The sequence below is a fragment of the Rhincodon typus genome, chromosome 7 (genome assembly GCF_021869965.1).
Source record: "Rhincodon typus isolate 14 chromosome 7, sRhiTyp1.1, whole genome shotgun sequence".
Taxonomy (NCBI): Eukaryota; Metazoa; Chordata; class Chondrichthyes; order Orectolobiformes; family Rhincodontidae; genus Rhincodon; species Rhincodon typus.
The window spans coordinates 10,982,227-11,004,327 of record NC_063338.1 but is presented as its reverse complement, the minus strand read 5'-3'; the positions used below and the strand labels follow the sequence as shown (position 1 = coordinate 11,004,327).

The window sequence follows — 22,101 nt, the reverse complement described above, 5'->3', positions numbered from 1 at the left end:
ATTGCTCAGACATTATGTTGAGGTTGTACAAGACATTGGTGAGGCCTCTTCTCGAGTACTGCGTGGAGTTCTTGTCTCCCAGTTATAGGAAGGATATTATTAAGCTAAAGAGGGTTCGGAAGAGATTTACCAGGATGTTGTCTGGAATGGAGAGTTTGAGTTATAAGGAGAGGCTGGATAGGCTGGGACTGTTATTGAGAGATGACCTTTTGAGGTGTATAAAATAATGAGATGTATAGATATGGTGAACGGCAGGCGTCTTTTTCCTAGGGTGAGGGATTTCAAGACTAGGGGGCATGTTTTTAAGGTGAGAGGAGAAGATTTAAAAAAGACATAAGGGGCAAATTGTTTTACACAAAGTGGTTCAGGTCTGGAATGAACTTCCAGAGGAAGTGGTGGATGCAGGTACGGTTACAACATTTTAAAAGACATTTGGATAAGTACATGAGAAAAAAAATGTTTGAAAGGATATGAGCCAAGACCAGGCAGGTGGGACTGGTCAAATTTGAGATTATGGTCAGTGTGGACTAGTTGGACCTAAAGATTTTTTCCATGCTGTATGATTCTATGACTCTAATTGCCCCTTGACATTCAATGGCATTACCATCACTGAATCCCCTGCTGTCAGCATTTTGGGGATACCATTTACCAAAATCTGAACTGAATTAATCACGTGTATAGTGACTTCAAAAGCAGGTCAAATGCTAAGAATCCTGCAGTGAGTAACTCACCCCTTGACTTCCCAAAGTCTGCCCACCATCTACAAGGCACAAGTCAGGAGTCCATTGGAATGCTCTGGCAGCAGAGTTTTGGATGAGCTCAAATTTACAGAATGTGAAATATGGGAGGCTGGCAAGGAGCACAGTGGAGCATTCAAGTCTTGAGGTCTCAAAGGCATGGATGAGGGTTCAGTAATGGATGAGCTGAGACAGGGATGCAGCTTGGTGACATGAGGGAGGTGCCAGTAGGCAGCGTTGGGTAATGAAGAGATATATATGGTGAAGAGTGTGGCTACTGAAATATGGCACTAAATTTGGAAACAATCTGGTTACGTTCAGCTAGTTGCAAAGGGAATGGAATGGCTCACTAGGAAACAAAGCTTAAGGTATATTTAAACAGTTGTTAGTCGGAGGCAATTTCTGCTCATCAGTTACTGGTCACCACATAGAACTCCATAGTAAACTGTTGTGTTATTTTGAATGGAATCATTCCGGCAAAGACATGCTGCTTGACCCATTTCTCATGCAAGTGGGTGACTGGAGTATCTGGCTTGTTACTCACCCTCGCAACTAGTATTTGCTAATGTTGTCAACTCTGATTAAACAGCCTCGAAACAAGCTCCTACCCATGCTGTAATTTCTCTGTATTCTGACATAACTTGGTGTAGGAGCAGAGCGTTTCCAGAGGTCTTTGATTATTGCAGTACAGTTGTGCTATTTTAGTCCTGGAAGGGATCAGGAGCACCATTACGCCATTGTTTGCCATTACGGCACCACTGCAATCATTGCAAGTGCGGAAAGGGGTGACCAGTACCATCACAATTTTTGCAAGTGCTGAGAGGAGTAAGTAATACCATTTCTGCATTGTTTGCCAGTGCAGCACCATTGCAATCATTGCAAGTGCTGAGGTCACTTTCTCAATATTTAATTTGAAAATAATTAATTCAGTAAATGAATTAAGCATTGAAAGGAAATTTTGTAATTAAAATTATTATTTCTAGTGGCCTTGAAACCAACTTTGAGTGCTGAGTGTTGCCATGGCAATGGAGCGCTGAGTAATCTGAGTGTGTACATTCCTTGCATTTCTCTCCGTGGGTTTAATGTCCCCTGACTTCTGGGGAGTCGGAAGAAAAATAAGTGAGAGTTTCTGAATTTTCAAGAGCGCAGGCAGATGATTTAGGAAAAATTTAAATTCCTTCATATTCCTCAGCAGAGGTCCTTGTATTTGAATGAGCGAAACGCATGATTCAGAGGAAGGAGGGAGCAGCTGGACTTGCTGCTGAAGCCTCATGTTTTCTCCTAAGTCCCTACAAATGAGAAACTCGTGAGCGTGCCTGAGGTTTTCTTATGTGTCATTTATCTTGCCTAAGCCACAGGAAGCAGGGCTCCCTGATAAGTATTTTTCCCCTCAGCTGGCTGCAGCATGTTGTTTCCAGGGTCGTGTCAGAAAGCTGGCATCTGGGACACTTCACTGCAAAAATAAAAACCCACCTGCAGTGTGACTTGACATTTGAATTGAATGAGGAAGGCTGGTTATGGAAAAGAATTCTGAACCATGAAACTTAAAGTGGCTAAGTACAGCATCCTGCCAGCATAGATTTGTATCTGTTGCTGTTGTATTTCTTCTTTTAAAAACATTGAGCACGTTTAGTTCCATATTTGAAATTGAAGAAAAAGTCTTCTTTAACTTCTTCCCCCGTGGCAAAATGTAGTCACTCTCCCCCAAATCTCTCATTTTATGTTCAAGTCAGTTGGATAGATAGAGATTTTGTAAATAATTTGGTCCCTAGATTGCATATTGAAACAGCCCATCATTGGTCCCTTCACTCAATATTAGCTTTCATTGCACTACAGGGGTGCTTCAGATAGTGAGGTAATTAATTGGCTGTGAAGCAGTTCAGGACATCCCGAGCTTGTGAAAGATGCTGATATCTGGTACAAAATTGTGGCTGTTGCGTTCACCAATGATTTGAGCGTTAAGGGAGTGGAATCCTTTACTGTTTCTCAAGGCTGCTGGTTGGTGATTGGGTGCTCTGTTTACTATGTGCACGTTTGGAAGCCAATGATGGCTAAAAATCCAACTTGCCCTCACTGCCAGACTAGGAACACAGAGGTGGGGTCTTGGAAGGAGGGTGTCATGGACCTCCAGGACACACTTGTGAGTTACGCCCTTGGAATCCCACAAAGGCTTCCTGAAACAATCCGCTGTCAAAGAAATTAAGGGCAGCTGCTACCTTTTTGAGCTGTTAAGGTAGCATTCTCACCCGGGTTCTTGTGGTGCAATGGTAGAATCCCTATCTTTGAGCCAGGAGGCCTGGGTTCAGGTCAGACCTTCTCAAGAAGTGTGTAATGATATCTCTGAACAGATTGATGAGGAAAATTATCTGGGATTGCCACCCAGTCCTTGTAATCACATGGCCTCATCCAGCACCTGGTGTAGATGTGACGTGATGACTCAGCATTTCTTGAATCAAAATCCACACTGGCTCGCTTTCATTTGAAGATAGTTGCGCATAACCCAGAATAAGGTTATAAACTGAACACTGGAAGATTTAAATAAATTATGTTTGGAATGATGCAGACGGTGCAATAGGTCATGAGCCTGCAATTGCCTGTTAGATGACAGCTAACTCAACCTAAGTCTATTGATGCATCAATGATGGGTACGTTACTTCCGGCTGTTTTGATAATCAGGGGAGTGCATGCTTTCCCCCGCAAATGCTCTCTCCGCACCCCCCCGCCCTTTATCTCTCCTTCACAAATACAAATTTGTTAGCGTGACAGAGACAAATTTAGCTTTTGTATGTGTAATTGCGCCAGAAACTATATCACTCAATCAAGGGACTGAAAGTGATTCACAGTTCAGTTTTTGTCCCACTATTTAGGCTGTACTTTTGAAGTCTTTGATTAGATAGTAAGACTTGTAATCACTTGCTGCTGCCTTTTCTACATGTTAGCCATCAGAAACATTTGATTGAATCATTGCTTTGTTGCTTCTTGGATCTCTACTTTCTTTATTTCCGTAACCTATCCATAAACCCGGGATTATGCAAATATGATTATTTTAACAATTGCCTCGATGAATGCACACTCTTGGAGTGACTTTCTTTATGACATTGAATATAAGGGATTGGTAATTTTAGGCACAGTTTTATGGTACTATTATTGGCTAATGATTACGTGTCATTTAGCGGTCCAAAACACAACTTTGGAATTGATATTCCGAATGACAGGGGTTTGATACCATTAAGACACATTTCCCAGTCCAAGGATTTCACCCAAAAGTTCCTCTTCCTATTCTCAAGTGGTCTACCTTGAGAGATATTGAAGCAAAAATTGGGAACTTCCTTTGTCGATAAAGTTCTTATGACGTTTCAATATATCGCTATCCCTCCCTGATCAGTTTCCGCAATGGTTATTTATGTCTCTATCACTTTCACAGCTAGCATCTCAGGGCAAATAAACTATGGGTAATGTGCAAGAAATTCCTCCTTCACTCTGTCTGATCAAATACCTCTGGCAAAGCAGAGTAAAGCTTTATTCACAGTGCCTCATTGAGCACTGCTGTGCATGTATTTGGTGAATTAAACAAACACTGATCAGAATTTTGCAGCTCATTTGCAGCTCGACTTTGGCTCTTTGAGAGTACACTTGAATCAAAAAGTCATAGATTCAAGTCTAACACTACAGGCTTGAGTGCGTAGTCCATGCTCACACTTTATTGCAGTCCTGAGGGAGTGCTTTATTATTGGAGGTGCCATAGTTTAGATGTGATGTTTATCAAACGCCTGCCTACCCTCATAGGTGGATATGAAAGATTCCGTGGCACTCTTTTAATGAAGGACGGGAGAGTTCTCCCTACTGTCCTGGGCCGTTATTTAGAAAGCTATTGGGGTCAGTATGTTACATATATTCAAGAGGGAGCTGGACTTGGCCCTTGCAGCTCAAGGAGTCGAGGGGTATGGAGAGAAAGCAGGTGTGGGATACTGAAGTTGCATGATCAGCCATGATCATATTGAATGGTTATGTAGGCTCGAAGGGCTGAATAGCCTACTCCTGGACCTATTTTCTATATTTCTATGTTTATCCCTCAAACAACATCAGCCAAAACACATGCTTAGGTTATTATCACGTCATTGTTTGTGGGTTCATATTGTACGTACATTTGTGCTGTGTTTCCAACACTGCAAGATGCATTACACCTCATTATTTGCTGTTAAGGTCTCTGGATGTTCTGAGACTGAGAAAGGCAGTGCAGAAATGTGAGACTTCCTCCTTTCACCTGGAAATCAGGTGAATCCTCTGAGCTTCATTTGCATTGTATGTTTTTAATTCAAATATTGTCTTGTCATCTGCTTTTCACTGTCACGCACGGAGAGCTTGCCTTCCATTCCTTAAGTCAACCAGTGCACTGCTGTCTCATTGTTCTGGGACTACACAGTCCCCAAGCTGTAAAACTCCTGTCGCTAAAATAACACCCAGCTCTCATTAATTACTGCCGAGATGGAAAGCTTTCCTCTTGTGTCTTTTATGTGGTGCTCGTCATTCATTAATGCCTAAATTAATCTGAACTTCTATTGCTTTAAAGGCCCAGCTCACTTATTAATCGTATTACGATGCCAAACTTACATACAAGTGCTCGGTGCTTTATTTGAAAAGAAAAGCAGGTTTCTTGTGGCTGTGAGGAAACGTAGAATTGTGACAATATTCATCTTAGACCTCCAATATAACTAACACTTAATCAGACTCTTCCAATTGTAAGAGTTAGTGTCTCGCAAAAATTAAAGGTTGACAAGAAATGGCAACATTAAGCTAATTTTGACATTGCCAGCCCTGAAATCTTTCCTGGTTTCTTAAGTTCTCAACAGCTAAAATTTATTTTCCCTGTCAGTGTGTCTGTAACAGCTGTATTATCTCCCCAGGTGAGTGACATTTGGAGACAGTTAAAGCCATTTACAACCCATGCCACATCTTAGTGAAAAATGTGTTTTTTTAAAGCAAAAGAAAGCAGATGCACTCCTTCCTTTTACATTTCATTGCGAAGTACAGTGTAAAATATGTTCTTCACTGGAGTGGAGAGTATGCTTTCTACATTGCCACCCAAGATGTGGTGTAAATTTTCAACATTTTCACCTGGGATGCCATGTATATTTTCCACATTTCCACCCAGGGTGTAGTGCATATTCTCTACATTCTTCATTGAGATGGGCTGTACACTTCCTAACTTTCCATCCACGGTGCAGTGTATATTTTCAGCACTTTCACACAGGGTGCAATGTATGTTTTCAACATTTCCATCTGCGGTACAGTGTCTATTTTCTACATCCCTCATTGAGTTGGGGTGTATGTTTCCTCCATTTCCACCTGGGAGCAGTGTATATATTCAACATTTCCACTCAGGGTGTTCTCTATATTTTCTAAATTTACACCCAAGACGTGGTGTGTACTGTCTACATTCCTTATTGAAGTGGAGTGTACTTGTTCAGATTTCTTCAGTGAGTTTCGCTGTGTGCTCTACGTTGCAATTATGATGATCCAGAGTAACATAGTCTGGAGGAAGGAGATTCAATTGTAACTTTCAAACAAGAATTTTGCATGTGATTGGAAAGGAACTTTACTGCTGTCCTATGAGGAAAAAGCAAAAGGTACGACACTTATTGGATAGCTTTTTGAAAGAATCCATGCAGACGTGATTGTCTAAGTGGCTCGATCTGCTCTTTAAGAGTGTGCGATTGTATTCCTTTTTTTAATGTAAGCTTCTCCTTGGCAAAAGCGGACCTTAAATGGTGAAACTTCCAACTCCCAAATGCTGAGTTTGCCTACTGAAGAACATGCTTTGGGGGCTGCGCATTGTCTACTGTTCCAAGTGTAGTACAGTCTGTTGGGGCTGGTTAGCTCAGTTGGCTGGATGACTAGTTTGCAATGCAGAGAGACCGCAACAGCGTAGGTTCAATTTCTGCAGTTACTGTGAAGAATTTTCTTTCTTGACCTCTCCCCTTGTCTGAGGCAAGGTGACCCTCAGCTTAAACCACCACTGGCTGTCTCTCTGTCTCTCTAATGAGAGAGCAGCCCTATGGTTGGTAAGACTGTGGTGACTTTACCTTCAGAGTCAGTCTGGCATATAATTTCTGCAATGTATCGCCGGAGGTAAAAATATCCATATGGAGAAATACAGAGTCTTACATTAAAATAAGACACAACTGCTGATGCTGAAGATATGAAACAAAAACAGACATTACTGGAAAATCTCAGCAAGTCTGGCAGCACCTGTGGAGAGAAAGAGAGCTAACATTCCAGTGACCCTTCTTCAGAACTGGGTTCTGGGTTGATAAGGTCCAAAACAGTAGGTTGGTAAATAAAATCAGAATGCGTGGGATTGGGGAAAATATTCTAATATAGATTGAAAATTAGTTGACTGACAGAAAGCCATACAATAGGAATAAACAGATCAAACTCATGATGGTAAAATTTTACGAGTGAGGTACCTCTAGGATCAGTGCCAGTTCCACAGCTGTTCACAATCTAAAAAATGATTTGGACTGATGGACGATTTATAATATTTGCAGAATTGCTCATGACACCGAACTGGATGGGAGTAAGTTATGAGGAGGAGACAAGAAGGCTTCAAGACAACTTGGCCAGGCTAAGTGAATGAGCCAGAACATGGCAGGTCAAATATAACGTCAATAAGTGTGAAGTTATTCACTTTGATAGACAAAACAGAAAGGTAGAATATTTATTAAATAGTGAGAGGTTGGGAAAAGTAGAAGCCCAAACGGACCTGTGTGTCCTTGTTCATGAGTCATTTAAAGTTAGCATACAAGTGCAGCTTGGAATTGGGAAGGCAGTTGGCATGTTGGCTTTCATCATAAGGAGATTTTGATAAAAAGGAATAAAAATGACCTGCTGCAGTTGTATAAAGCTTTAGTGAAACCTTACCTCGGGTACAATGTTCAGTTGTCTCCTTATCTAATGCGGGATATACTGAGAGTGAAGGGAATGCAAGAGAGGTTCTTCACATTAATGCCAGTGATAGTGACTTTATTTTACAAAGAGGGATTGAGGGGACTGGGTCTGTATTCCCTGGAGTTTCCAAGAGTGAGGGATAACCTCACTGAAGATGCAAAATTCTCACCAGGCATGACAATGTGGATGCAGACAATATGTTTCCCCCGGCTGGTGAGTTTAAAACCAGGGGACGTAATCTCAGCATAAGGGGTAAAACTGAGATGAGGAATTTCTTCAGTCAGAGGATGGTGACTCTTTGGAGCTTTCTACCCCAGAGGATATGGGAGCTCAATTGTTGAACATCATCAAGTCAGAGCTTGATAGATTTCTGGAGACTAATGATGTCGAGGAATATGTAGACGTCGTGGTAACGTGACACTGAGGTGGATGAAACACAATGATCATATTGAATAGCAAAGCAAACCCGATGGTCTGATTGGCCTATTCCAGTTCCAAGCTTTCCATTTTCCTGTTGCTACAGTACTTACATGACTACTCAAAACTGAATGCATTCTGTACACTCATGACCAAGGGCATGGAATTTGCTTAACCTGATAGAGAACCCTCACAGTTAATGTTCCCTCTCCATTGCACAGCCATGCAGCAACCAAAACGTTTCCACAGTGGTCATGCATGAGTTAGTTCCTTGGAGTCTCTGTGCATGTGCAGTGATCAAAACAAATCTAAAAAGCTGCTCTCTTAGAAGAATCATCTATACAACTCTTCCTGCTCATCCCCCCCCCAGCTAAAAAAAGGAGGCTACATTGTTCACAGCAATGAGATCCAATGTTTATCACTTTTAATGTGTAATTCAGTCAGATTTTGCATTTTGAATCTTGTCTTGGAAAAAAAAAGTCAACAATTTTCTATTTTCACTGATGTGATAACAGCAATATAATGCATTAGAACATGCTCTGGTGCAACACCTCTTAGTGTGAAAATGACACTTTTGTCGGCCAGTGAAATTGTGTTGCTAATTAGCTTTCACTTTGCATAATTGTGTAATAATTTCACTGCACTGAGAAACGTCAGTTTCTTTAAAAACTTTTAAGACCTGTTCCATGTGCTGCGTCTACTAATGAAATTAATTCAGCTTCACTAGTAGTTAAGAGCTGATGTGGAATTTGTTAATGAAAGCAGATGGGAAAGTGTGATGTATCTGCACTGTGATATGTATGCATATCTTTTTTTCTATGTAGCATGTATCCTGTTGCAGTTGAGTGATTGGAGATATAACAGTGTTTGGAACGATGTGAGAGGTTTACCATGTTTTTTTTCTTTGTTGCGCCAACATTGTTCATTTGTTTAACACAGGTACGCAAGTAATAAAACAAAGCTTTTCAGACTCATGGTTAGCCTTCGCTGCTGTGTTCTAGTACAAGTGATGTACATTCGGACACCATAGTACACTGTTTTATTTTGAGATCAAATTGAGAGAGACTGCGCTGTGCTGTGCAAAGAAGCTGGGTTTGTTTCCAGCGAAGATTCAGAAGTGGCGATCAAACTTAAGAAACTCATTTCATCAGCATGACGATCAGTAACCAGAGGACTCAGATTTAAGTTAAAAGAATGCAGAGCAGAAAGGAGATTTCTTTTTAGCTATGCATTTCCATGATCTGGAATATACTGTCTGCAAACAGATTCAGTTGTTAGTTTCAAAGGAGAATTATTCACGAGAGGAAACGTTTTGCAGGACCACGGGAAAAGAACAGGGGAATGGGACTAATTGAATAACTGTTTCCGAGAGCTAGCACAGATACAATTTACTGAATGGCTTCCTGTGTGGTATGATTGTATGAATTCTTCCGGGAGCGAATCCATCATTGTCCTCCCTCCTGTGATAGGATTCAAATGCCCACATTGACAGGACATTACCTCCAATTTCAAGGAGGGGGATAACTATACATGTCTAAAAGAAAAGCCTTGGGTCAGAGTTCTTGATCTTATTGTTGTCATCCACCCCATCAATGAGCATTGCTGTGTTTTGCAAACATTGTAAATGGAGATCTGGCCAGATAGACTTTGGCTGCCTGTGTCTAGCTGAAAGCTGCAGAGACACTGACAGATTCATTGAAATGAATTTTGTTAATGCCCAGCATAACTGTACAGTGACAGTGTGAAGCTGAGAGATTTTAGGCTGCAACATATCATCTGCTTCAGCATATGCACTGCATTCAATTAGCCAGTCTCGCTGCTAACATTGTTACTCCTTCAGATCTGTAATGTAAGTGAGTCATCTACTGACACTTCCAGCTATGTTCCATGTTTATCAAAATGTCGCGTGAAAAGTGGTGTTCATTCTGAACGTAACAGTATGATTGCCTTTTGCCTGATCCACATCATTGCTCACCAAAGTAATTTTATTCAAAATCAGTGCAGAAATGCCAAGGGTAACGTATAGATAGCAGTGCATGGCTCATGTATAATGGTCCGTTATGCAGTTGATTGAATGATGCTAACAAGACCACTAAACTGTTGCTCAAAGTGCATTAGAGGAAAAGGTTCTCGTTACCATTCGGGATATTTTCTGATTATTCTTCCACTAAAAGGACAGAAATTTGGGCACTGATTTCTAATCCTGCCCCCAATCCAGGGGCACAGCAGGTAACTGGCTTGATACTGACTCCCAGGTTGCGTATGTTGCAAATAACTTCTCTCGGCATTATATGTTTGAAAGCCTGTTGGAAATATCTGAAATAATCTATCTATGGCTACAGATTGTCAACCGAACCCATTTCAATGCTGGCTCATGAAAGTTCGTGAGAGTTCATTAACGCACTAATCTACTCAGTATTCCAATGGTCCTTAGTTGCCCTCCTCTGTCAAGGTCATAGTAAGGATTCTTCAACTTGCGCATTAACTGTTAATAATCCTAAACTAGATGCATATTATGAATGTAATGACCCAGATCTTCTGATCAAGATCAGAAGCTCTATTTACAACCCAATTCAGACGATTAAAAAAAACACTTGTTTATCTCTGCTATGAGTGATCTTGCTGTAGAGAATTCTTCAGTTCCAACTCAGTGCTGCAATTCATATAGTGAGCAGTGCTGACAATCTGCCTCCTTCTGTAGCACTAGCTGCTGTGTTTTTGGTAACTAAAATGTTTAAGCGTCCCAGAACTTCTCACTGTATAAGCATGTAGGGTTCGTTGCTGGTTGGGTAGGATAGGGGTCAGTTCAGATTGGGTTGGGTTGGAATAAGTTATCAGAAAGTTGGCTGTCGAGGCGGACTTGGGTGGGAGCAAGTTGTCTGGTTACCCAGTAATTAGAACTGAATTTAATCACTCTAATATTTCTTGAGTAACAATCCCAGTAAGTAAGCCATATTGCTTGGAAGTCTCTGACTCAAACTCAGATTTGGATACCTTTTTGGAGGGTTTTGGACTCTTCCTGAGCAATTCTCACACAGTCATTATATCAAGATTTCTGAGGGATCTTGGTGAGTATCTTGGAGGGCAGGAAGGGAACAGTAGTACATGCAGTCTGAACACCAGAAGATCTATGACAATATAGTTCTAACAAAAACATCACTCAATGTCAAGGTCAAACAGCTAATGAACCTTGCACACTGTTGGGCTCGCAACATTGATGCATTGTGTGGTATGATGCAGACCAAGTTCATTTCCAAGCCAGTGCTGAATTAGCTGGTCTTCGTCAAGGGTGATAATGGAGATTGTGTTATTGGCTTCACTGCTCCTGGGCTGGGCAGCTAATTGAATCCCTGCTGGAAGATGAGCTTCTGTGAATGCCTGAAAAGGAATTTATGGGAATCTTAGCTCAATATATTTGCAGATAAATGAGTTGAAACAAGTTTTAGCCATAAGCGCGCACAGGAATTCAAGAAAGTGACTAGCTTGTTGATGAGGGAGATATAGTTTAATTCCTGGCTGGTGTTAAGTTAGTCAACTTCAGTCAAGTGTACAGTGCTGAAGGTGCTCAAATATGTCTTGGAGCGCTCGGGGTATGGAGAAAAATTCCTGTCCCAGCCTAACAATCAGGAAACCTTCAAGGAAGCCCATGTGCTGTGCTGTGTAGGGATAAGATGAAACTTGACTGTGATACCCCTGTACCTTCAGCATCAGGTGTGAGCCACAACGTGCAGATCCTTATCTCAATGTAATTTGTAAACTGTAGGAGGTGAGAAACATTGGGGTGAACAGGCAGAAAAGCTAAGAGGCAGCTGGAGACTGTGTGCATGGGAACATGAGAGAGTGTTGACTAACTCGCTGTCACCATGCTGGGAAAACCTGACTGCGCACCAAACAGCTTCTTAAGAGTCAACTGGTGAGCTTCGGTGAGCAACTCTGCCTATTTCAGGGCTTTGGCAGCAGTGTCCTGGCTCTTCAGAATCCTCAAGACCATCAGACAAGCCCTGCTCCTCAAGGATCCAACAGCGAGAAGGCGCGTTGTTCTGTTTCACTTCCCAGGTAGTGAGGATGTCAAGGAATCAGAGACTGGATTAGTGGGGTAGCTTTCAGAAGCCAATGCCTTGACACCACCACCACCACCACCCCCCACCTCCCCCTCACCACCATACCCTGCCCCAACACACACACACACACCGCCACTGTAACTCTTCAGACAGGGTGCTCGACTTACCCACTTCCCTCACCTGCCTGGAAGGAAGGCAGTTGGTAAGGTTGCATGTTGAGAGCCTTAACCGTTGTCTGGTTGAGGTGGTCCTCAATTGACCTACTTTACCCAGACTTAATTGGTAAGGGGGCAATTATCTATTTGAGGCCAAATCACCCAATAATTTCTCCACCTCTCTACCCTTTTCTAACCTTTGTGTTGTCAACAAATCTAGCAGCTGCATTTTTTTTTTTAAGATTGATTTTTAATGATGATGATCATTTTACATTTTAAACAGGTTTGGTAAAAAGAAGGAGGAGAAAGGGAAGGAGCAAAAATCTAAGCACAAGAGTGATGGCCTGAATGAGGAGGAGCTGGAGAGAATGAAAGAAGAGCGTGACAGGTAGGATATATAAAAGGACCAGGAAATGTTTGGTCAAGCACAAATAATCACTCAGTCTTTGGAGCACTGATGAATTTCATTGGAACATTTACAATAGCAAGAAACCACCCCTCAGCATTTGTCCATCTTGATGAAGTTTTTAACCAAAGTAAAAGAGAAGATTTTACTTCCTGCATAAAATATTTTTCTCTCGGCAACAAGCTGGGTCTCATTTCAGTTATCTTTTTTGGTAATTCAGTAAATTCGAAGTCTACCAACCCAAGTTGTGAAGTTGTTTTCGCACTGAGAATATCATCCTTGTTGATAGTTTGTGTCTGAGTCATAGCAGAGCAGATATCACAAGTATTGGAGCAGAACCTTCTTGGTTCTGAAACTGATCTCATTAAGGAAAACATGAAGTAAGTCATACATTCACAGCTTGGATATTTTTAAGAAGCATTTCCTTGGATTAACAAATGGAACAGATTGCCATATACAGCAGTGATGGTGGACTCAATTGACACATTCAAGACTGATTTTCAGTAATGTAGTACTCATGTCCTCAAGTCCCAAGGCACTTCACAGCCAATGAAATATTTTAAAAATATGTATACTGTTTTCTAGGCAACCACAGAGCCCAATCAGTACATACATGGTTTGTCAAACAACAGTGAGATAAATAATCAGATGATATGCTCTGCTTGAGCAAAAGAAATATTAAGATTAGCCTAATCTTCCAATTGTGAGTCACAGAATGAAGGGGAAAATGGTTGAGTAAGTCAGTACATGTATCCAAACAATAAGGTCCTTATTCCAATGTTGTTGTACTGCATTGGAAGTTATACCTGTAAGAGTATGTGATGTGATAGATAGTTTAAAAAAAAAAGCAGTTTTTTTAGGGGCTGAACTCTTATCTGCATTTAAAAATAGGCTGATGTTGTAGCTTGATTTTTTTTTTAATAACCATTCTATCATTGAGTGCTCATGGCATGTCAAATAGCTCAGGTAAGTTATTGATCCCCATGAAAGAAACAGCCCAAGTGAATTAACAAGTTACTGTTGGAATTACACAATTATTGAAGTATTTTGAGATGATGTTTGTTATCTAATGGGAGCTCAGTTTCAGCTTCAAGATTCGACATGTCAGTTGAGGAACACTGCCTAGGTATTTCCTGGATAACTTGGTCAACGCTGGCTGTTAGGAACAGGGAGAAAGTGAAGCCTGGATCAGCCAAGGAGCTCTGAAGAAGAGTCTTTGAACTTGGAATATGAGATTTAATTCTCTCTCTGTCTCTTCCCAGATGCTGTCAGACCTGCTGAGTTTCTCCAGCACTTTGTTTTTATTTCAAATTTCCAGCATCTGCAGTATTTTGTCTTTATTTGAATAATGAAAGGACATTGGTCAGGGATTCATCCAGTGCCCTGGATGATGATGAACCATCCCCTACCGGAATTGTGGCTTTTGGATAGGGATGGGACGGGGTTCTATTCAGGTCACCCACCTCACAGTTAAGCGGATGGTTTTCATGTTGGCCCACAAAGGCCGAATGGCCACCTGGGTAACATAAATGACCCATGTTGAAGCTCATGAAACAGAAGTCAGCCTGAATTAGAGGTTAGAAGGGAGAAGAACACCCAAGGGACAGGTGCAGAAAGAATTTACATCACTTTTCTTTCTTAAAAAGAGCGTGTTGACTTTTGAAATGATAGTTGTCCCTGAATTAGCAGGTACAGCTTACCATTTTTGAATGTAATCCCATAACTGAATGGGAAGCTATGCCAAGGGGAAGTGCTGCTTGTTCCAATTAGCAACTCCTGTCATAGCAGAAAATTATGAGTTTACCCCAATTGATTGTTAGCTGTGTCTACCTATTTGTGCCACAGTTTTATGAGTGAGAGGAGCTTAGACTAGCGATTAAGATAGGGCTTCCCAAGGTGGTGGGGATCAGTGCACCACAAGAAGCTGAAACCATAGGCACATGAGCTTCAAGGCAGCAATGACTGACTCCAGGTCCCCCGATCCCATAGGTCTTCTCTTCCACATACCCTTCCCCACTCCTCTCACTAAGGATCACAGCAATTTCCAAGCCTCAAAATGAGGTCCTGATGGGAAAAGATTTGAAAAGCACTTTTTAAAAATTCATTCATTGGATATGGGCACCGCTCCAGCATTTATTGCCGCTCCCTAATTGCACAGAGGATAATTAAGAGTCAACTGCACTGCTGTGGATCTGGATTCACATGTAGGCCAGACCGGGTGGGGACAGCAGATTGGCTTTATTTAGATAAAGATGCCTAGATGATTTATTTTGCCATTAGAATCAGTCAACTTTGTTTTCAAAGCCTCAGAGTTTCTGGAGTGTCTGACATGCAGATAGCCTAGATGCAATATTAAAAGGTATTTGTATAAAGCCTTGCAAAATTACAGAATATCACAAAGTGTTTTACAGCCAGTGAAGTATCTGTTAAAATGTAGTCACTGGCTGAATGAAGAAAACATGATGGCCAATTTTCATACAACAAGGTCCCATGACTGACAACCTGATAACCAGACATTGGTTGAGCGACAAATATTGGTCAAGCTGCCTGGGAGAACTCCTCTGCCTCTCTCCATGAAGTGTGGTATCTTGAGGTGTTTCCCCACCACTTGAGAGGCAGACAGGACATCAGTTTAATGCCTCATCTGAAGCATGACACCTCGGGCACTGCAGCATTTTCTCAGTACTGCACTGGAGTGTCAATCTCGATATTTGTGCTCAAGTCTCAGGAGTGGAGATGGAATCCATAAGCTACTGAATCAGAAGCAAGAGTGCTTCTACTGAGCTTCTTGGCATGGCTGTAAAACAATCCAGTCTCAACCTTTTGAAGATGACAGTAGTTTGATAGGTGTCACCTGGAAAGAAGAGTCACTGCACTGACTGATCGGGAGGTGGCAGTAGCACCAGGGATAGCATCGTGGCCCAATGTGGGAAGGGTGAGCAGTGAGGTAGGTCCGCTGGTATCTGTGGTGGTGATGTCAAGAACAGACAGCTGAGGTTTCCCGGAGAGCATGCTAAGCAGAGGACTCCTCAAAGACTGTTGAACTTTTAACTTTATTCCATTATTTTTCTATTTTATATTAAGAAGGGTTTTAGTGTTAATTATTACCTTATTTCTTTATTTTTTCACTTATTCTATGAAGGTAATGCTTAACTTTCTTACCTTTGTTTCTTTTATTACTTGGTACCTAAGTACCGTTGTACCTAAGATAGCGCTGTATGTGGCGACAGTGCGCACTTTTCACTGTAGTCCTGTACTCCTGGACCTGAATACACGTGACAATTAAAAATCTAAACCTAAATATACATTATATATAATAAAAGAAGCATTAATGGAGGTGGCACACAGCTGATCTTTCTGATATTTAATTACATATACAATTATGTCACACAACGGATTCAGGAATGAATACCAAAGTGCTTTCTGTCACAAACAAGTGTACTTTAGAAACCTTTAATTTTTTTGCATGCACTTGTAGAATTCTGTAAGTAGAAGAAATAATTACTGTATTATTATTATTATTGTACCTATTAATATTTCTTCAGCTATATTTTGCATTTCCTGAATGTATTTTAAATGGCACGGACAAAACATTGATGCCAACACCAAGAAATATTTTAACTCCTTGTATATATTTACATTAACAAATGCACGATACGAAGCAAAACATGTCAGCAGAAGCAAACGTGTCTTTTCAGTAATACAACATTCTGAGGAGGTGCCTCATCCTTTCAAGGGATACGAATGTTGGTGGCGCTGCTACTGTTTGTAGCTCATCCTCAGTTGCCATTGAACTGAATGGTTTGTTGGGCCATTTCAGCGTCAACCATATTGCTTTGGGTCTGGTTTCACACATAGGTCAGAACAGGTAAGGATGGCAGATTCTCTTTCCTGAAGGACATTAGTGAACCCGATGGATTTTTATGACAACCAAAGATGTTTAATGGAACTATCCCTAAGACTGGCTTTTAATTCCAGTTTTATTCACTGAATTTAAACTCCACTGGCTACCATGGTGGAATTTAAATCTCTGTCTGGGCCTCTGGCAATGTATCACTACACCACCATCTCCCCCTCAAGTTGTTAGGCAAAACCTGGCATTGAACCACTTAGAGATATTAGTTTCGATGACCAGAAACCTGCTCAAAGACGTTTTGAAGAGTGTGCTAAAAGAGGAGAGGAAGCAGAGAGGTTTAGAGAGGGAATTTCAGAGATTAGGGCTCAAGCAGCTGAAAGCATATTTGACAGTGGTGAGGTGATGAAAATTGAAGATGCAGAAGAATTCAGAATTAAAGAAAGGATTTATACAGTTTAATGTAATTTTTATCAGACTATCCAAAGGTAATTAACAGTCTTTTTACAGTTCACAGGAGACAGTTTGGTTACATGGAGAATTAGACTTAAGAGCCTAGAGTTACATTGTGTGTGATTGTATCTTTGAGTATGCAAATATATATTGTGAAAATAAGCTTTCAAGTCTGTATTAAATTACAATGAGTTAAAGCTCACTCAATTCCATTGTTAATATTGCTGATAGACACTGGCTAGTGTCAGAATTTACATTTGGTAACATGCAAACGAGCATAAGCAGAAATTCTGCAGGATAAAACATTTAACAAAATGGGCACAATGTTGAATGCAATTTATGCCACATTTGTGCCCAAAGCAGATATTGTACCCCAATATATTTATATTCCAAAATGCCTTCCATATAGCACTGCACTAAAGTGAAGTCACCAGAGTCCTACCAGAGTGGTTTAACCTGAGGAAGAGGTTGAGAAGGGGTGTCCCTCATGGTAAATTTAGCCAATGCAGGAATTGAACCCATGCTCTTGGCATTACTCTGCATTGCAAACGAGCTGTTCAGCCAACTGAGTTGCCCAACCTCCTTGTTAGTGCAGTTGTAAAACAATGACCAAAGTCAGAACATGTGGAATAAGTGAAATTCCTTGCCAGAGGACGAAGGTAGTTACTCAGACTGGTAAAAGGGGAGAGGTATTGCCCGATCACTCCTGTTCACCATTCGCATAAACAATTGTGACTCAAGAATTGGAGGTATAAATTGAACATTTATAGGGATACCCAACCGGAGAAGATGGTTAATATAAAGGAGGATTGTGACAAAATGCACACATGAGAATGTTTGATAAGATAAATAAGATAAGATTGGAGAATGTGTTTATACTTATGAGGGAGACCAGAACTATGGGCCATGAGTGTAAGATTGCTGCTACAGAATAAGATGTCGAGGGACCTAGAGAATGGTTAGAAAAGAAACCTACTACCTTAAGGAATGATTGAAGCAAATAGAGCGCACATGTTTAGGGGGTAGTAGGTAAACACAAGGGGGAAAGGAAAAAAGAGACATTTATTGATTGCAATAGATGATGAAAGTGGAAGGACTCTCGTGTGGAGGTCAGACCATAAGAGTCATAGAGATGTACAGCATGGAAACAGACCCTTCAGTCCAACTCGTCCATACTGACTTGATACCTGAATTGATCTAGTCTCATTTGCCAGCATTTGGTCCATATCCCTCTAAACCATGTACTCTAAACCTCTATTCATGTACCCATCCAGATGCCTTTAAAATGTTGTAATTGTACCCACCTCCGCCACTTCCTCTGGCAGCTCATTCCGTACAAGCACCACCCTCTGCGTGAAAAAGTTGCCCCTTAGGTCACTTTTAAACCTTTCCCCTGTCACCTTAAACCCAAGCTTTCTAGTTTTGGATTCCCCTGCCCTGGGAAAAGACCTTGGCTATTCACCCTATCTATGCCCCTCATAATTTTATAAAGCTTTATAAGGTCCCCAGTTGGGCCAAGCACTCTTTGTCTGTGTCATAGGTAGCACATAAATACAGGTTGCTGCTGTTGTTGAAACATAAAACTACACATCTTTTGTATCCTGCAAATTTAGACTGTCAAGAGATGTGCTTCAATATAAAGAACTATATAGAACTGCCAATGATAAACAACCAGTTTGCAAATAAAAATAAAAAACTTTTCTAAGAATGTCTTTCATGACCACACGATCTTTGTTTCATATAGACTGACTGATACGTTTTCTTCAATGCCCTTTCAGTCTGCTGCCTTCATTTCTTTTAGCGCACTGAAATGTTTGTTTCCCAAGCAAAGCAGCAGCAGCAGCAACATGATTTGAAGCCAAATGTGGTAAACCATACTTGGAGTAATGTATACATTCTACATATCATATAAATAGTCATGCTACAGCAACGACAGGGCAATTTAAAAGACTGTTACCAGAACTGATGGTGAAATAAAAATGATAACTTTAAGAAGAGTTTGAATAGGCTGGGCTCTTAACTCCAGAAGACAGAAGGTGGCCAGGTTAAGAATTGTTGTTTCCAGTTACCTGCCTTGTCTACACATCACTGTCTTCCAACATTTCAGTTGCAGGCCTGCTGTAGTGTTCTAGGGGGCCCCAGTGCAAGCTCGAAGAATAACATCTCATTTTCCACTTGGGGACCTTGCAAACCCTAGGACTCGCCATCCAGTTCAATAATTTTAGACCTTCATTCGTCCTTCCGTGTTTTTTTTATTCACTCTCACCCTAGTCATGTCGTGACCTGGGTTGTTTTCAGCGCAACCTGTCAATTCTCTGCTCCCTAAGCTCTCATTATCATTTATTTTGCTTCTGTTCTGACCTGGTTTACAATCAATAATCCCTTCATCTGCCTATTCCTTTCATATCTCTCTCTCTCTCTCTCTCTGTCTCTCTCTCTCTCTCTCTGTCTCTCTCTCTCTCTCTCTGGGCTCCATCTCAACCTATCCACTCACCTCTCTCTCTGAAGAGTCACTGGACCTGAAACGTTAACTCTGCTTTCTCCCCACAGACGCTGCCAGACCTCCTGAGTCTCGCCAGCATTTTCTGTTTTTGTATCTGCAGTTCTTTGCTTTGTCTAAGATTAAGAAACTGTTTGGTCGGGTAGATGTAGAGATATCCCCACTCGTGGGAAAAACCAGAGCTAGGATCCATAAATATAAAATAATTGCTCATAGACCTAGCAGGTATTTCAGCGAAAGAAGCACCTTTACTAAGGGAGCAGTTAGGATGTAGAAGTCGCTACCATGGGAATTCTAGAGGGAAATAGCATGGATGTGCTCGAGGAGCAAAGGAACAAATGGATATGTTGATGGGGTGAAATGAAGTGGACTGTGGAGGCTCATGTGGCACATCAATGCAGATATGTACCTTGGGTCGAACAACCTATTTATGTAGCTGTGAATGCAGTGAGACCGAGTATGGTATAAAGTGACCACTTTGAAACCCAGGGTGCTGGCTCACTGAGTCTTTGCTTTTATCCATAGACACATTTTGGGGGGTCTGGAATGCACTGCCTTGGGAGGGTGGTTGAGGTGGGTAACTTTAACCTTGTTAAAAAGTACTTGGACGAGCACTTGAAATGACATAACATTCAAGGCACTGGGCCCAGTGCTGGAAAGTGGGACTAGTGTAGATCCAATGTATCTTTGGTGGTACTGACTCAATGGGCTGAAGACCCTCAACTGTACTGTATGATTCTCTGCCATAAACAGTCACTCGGTCAAAAATTTTGACCATATGTGTATAAAATGCCAGCAGTTGGGGACTTGTATATGTGTTAAGGGGAATTGATTGTCAGGTGGCAATGAATAGAATACTGGAGTCTGGTCTTTTCTCTGCTTCCAAGAAACATACATTTGCATACCGTGTGCACTTCTTTTAACCTGAACGCTGATGAGCCTCCAATTAATCCCTCCCAGCCTCCACTCCTCAAATCCAATTAGCATCAGTAGGAAGTGATTTGATCTCTGAGAACAATGAGCATAATTGGGAAGTTTTTTTTCTATTGCTTGTATTGCATATTTCTGAAGTCATCTGCCTGCTAGTATTTGAGAGTCGCGTTTGGCTTCGAAAGTTTATAAAATATGCAGTTGATCACACTCATTTTGGACCTGATGTTATCACTGGATTCTTGTTTGTTCATGTTCGTGACTGGATGCACAGCAGTAGAATGCTGAAATAAAGTTCCATTTTTAATCTGCAGTACTTTCTTCAGGGGACATTTTCAGAATTCATCTCCCTGCCCAAGAAAAGCTGCTGAATTTTCATCAGCTGACAACTCTCATCATCTTAAATCGCAGCAAATCCAAACATGATGAATTAAAGTACATTCTAATTAAGTTGGATCCTTGAAGGGATTTTTTTAATGCATTGGTTCAAACCCTGGTTTTATTGAATCAAACTCTCTTAAAATCTGTTCCTAAAGTGCAGCTTTCGATTGTTACTGAATCCACCTTTTGTTGTGCAGTGCTGGTTATGAATAATTGTGGTACCCAGCCTTATGCGAGACTCCCAATGGTATTCCCTTAATATGCAGCTAATGATGGATTGATATTTGAGAATTCTTTGTTTCTGAAAGGTCAGTAGGAGCTTTTAAAATAAGCAAAAGCACAGTAGAGTTGTCTGGGTAAGATCAGAAGCTGTTAAAAGCATTTTTCAACTAAATGTCAAGATTTATCATAATAGGGTATATAAATTTTGAGAGAAGAATCAATGAGAAAAATGTAGACGTATCTTCGACCACTAATTTCATTGGCATTTACTTTTGTGTCACATGCAGTGTTGACCTCTGACAGCAGCTTCACATACCAATACTTTATAACTTATGATAAAAATTGAAACTGAATTTGGCATTGTTAGTGTCCAAAACGCATTCAGACTGAAAGTTGAAGCTTTTGACCCTATTGTGCATTTTTCTTTACATGTAGTGTAGATGCATTAAAGGGCAGCTAGATAAGTACATGACGGAAAAAAGAATTGCATACTGAAGTGAAGTAGACTGTGAGGAGCCTCATATGGACCTCAAGCACACTCACTGACATATTCGACCAAATGGGCTATTTCTTGTTTTTTTTTGCTGCAGGTTCTGTGTCATTATCCCATCCCACAACTTCTGCCAATCCTGATTTCTTAACAATTTGTAAGTCATTTGTGATAGAACAGGTAAAGAAGGATATATCTAATCCTGGGCTATGACTTCCTTTTGAAAGATAATTTATGGCTTTGAGTGAGGTGACCTAGATTTATTGCCCATCCATATATATTTCTGAGAAGGTTATGTTGTTCCTTAAACTACTGCAGTCCTTCTCATGACAGACATCCCCACGAGAGTGTCAGTGAAGCAATTCGTGGCTTCTATCCAAGGAATAATGAAGGTGTCTTTGGAAGTCAGGATGATGCCAGTTACAGAATTGGGTAGGTATGGACTTGAGTAGAATGGAACCAATCTGTTGAACCATTCCATTGTGGATGGTGTTAAACTTTTTGTTCTTGCACTTTGAAGAAATGGGTTAACAGCCTCGGTCCAAGGA

At 41.0% G+C, this 22,101-nt stretch overlaps 1 protein-coding gene across 1 annotated transcript in view; it reads left to right on the top strand.

Moving 5' to 3' along the window:
• LOC109932140 (partitioning defective 3 homolog B) overlaps window positions 1-22,101 on the top strand; it is an 851,675-nt gene that overhangs the window by 594,747 nt on the left and 234,827 nt on the right. Inside the window, exon 18 of the mRNA XM_048599077.1 lies at window positions 12,602-12,706. Coding sequence (XP_048455034.1) covers window positions 12,602-12,706 — 105 coding nt within the window. The remainder of the gene's footprint in view (window positions 1-12,601; window positions 12,707-22,101) is intronic.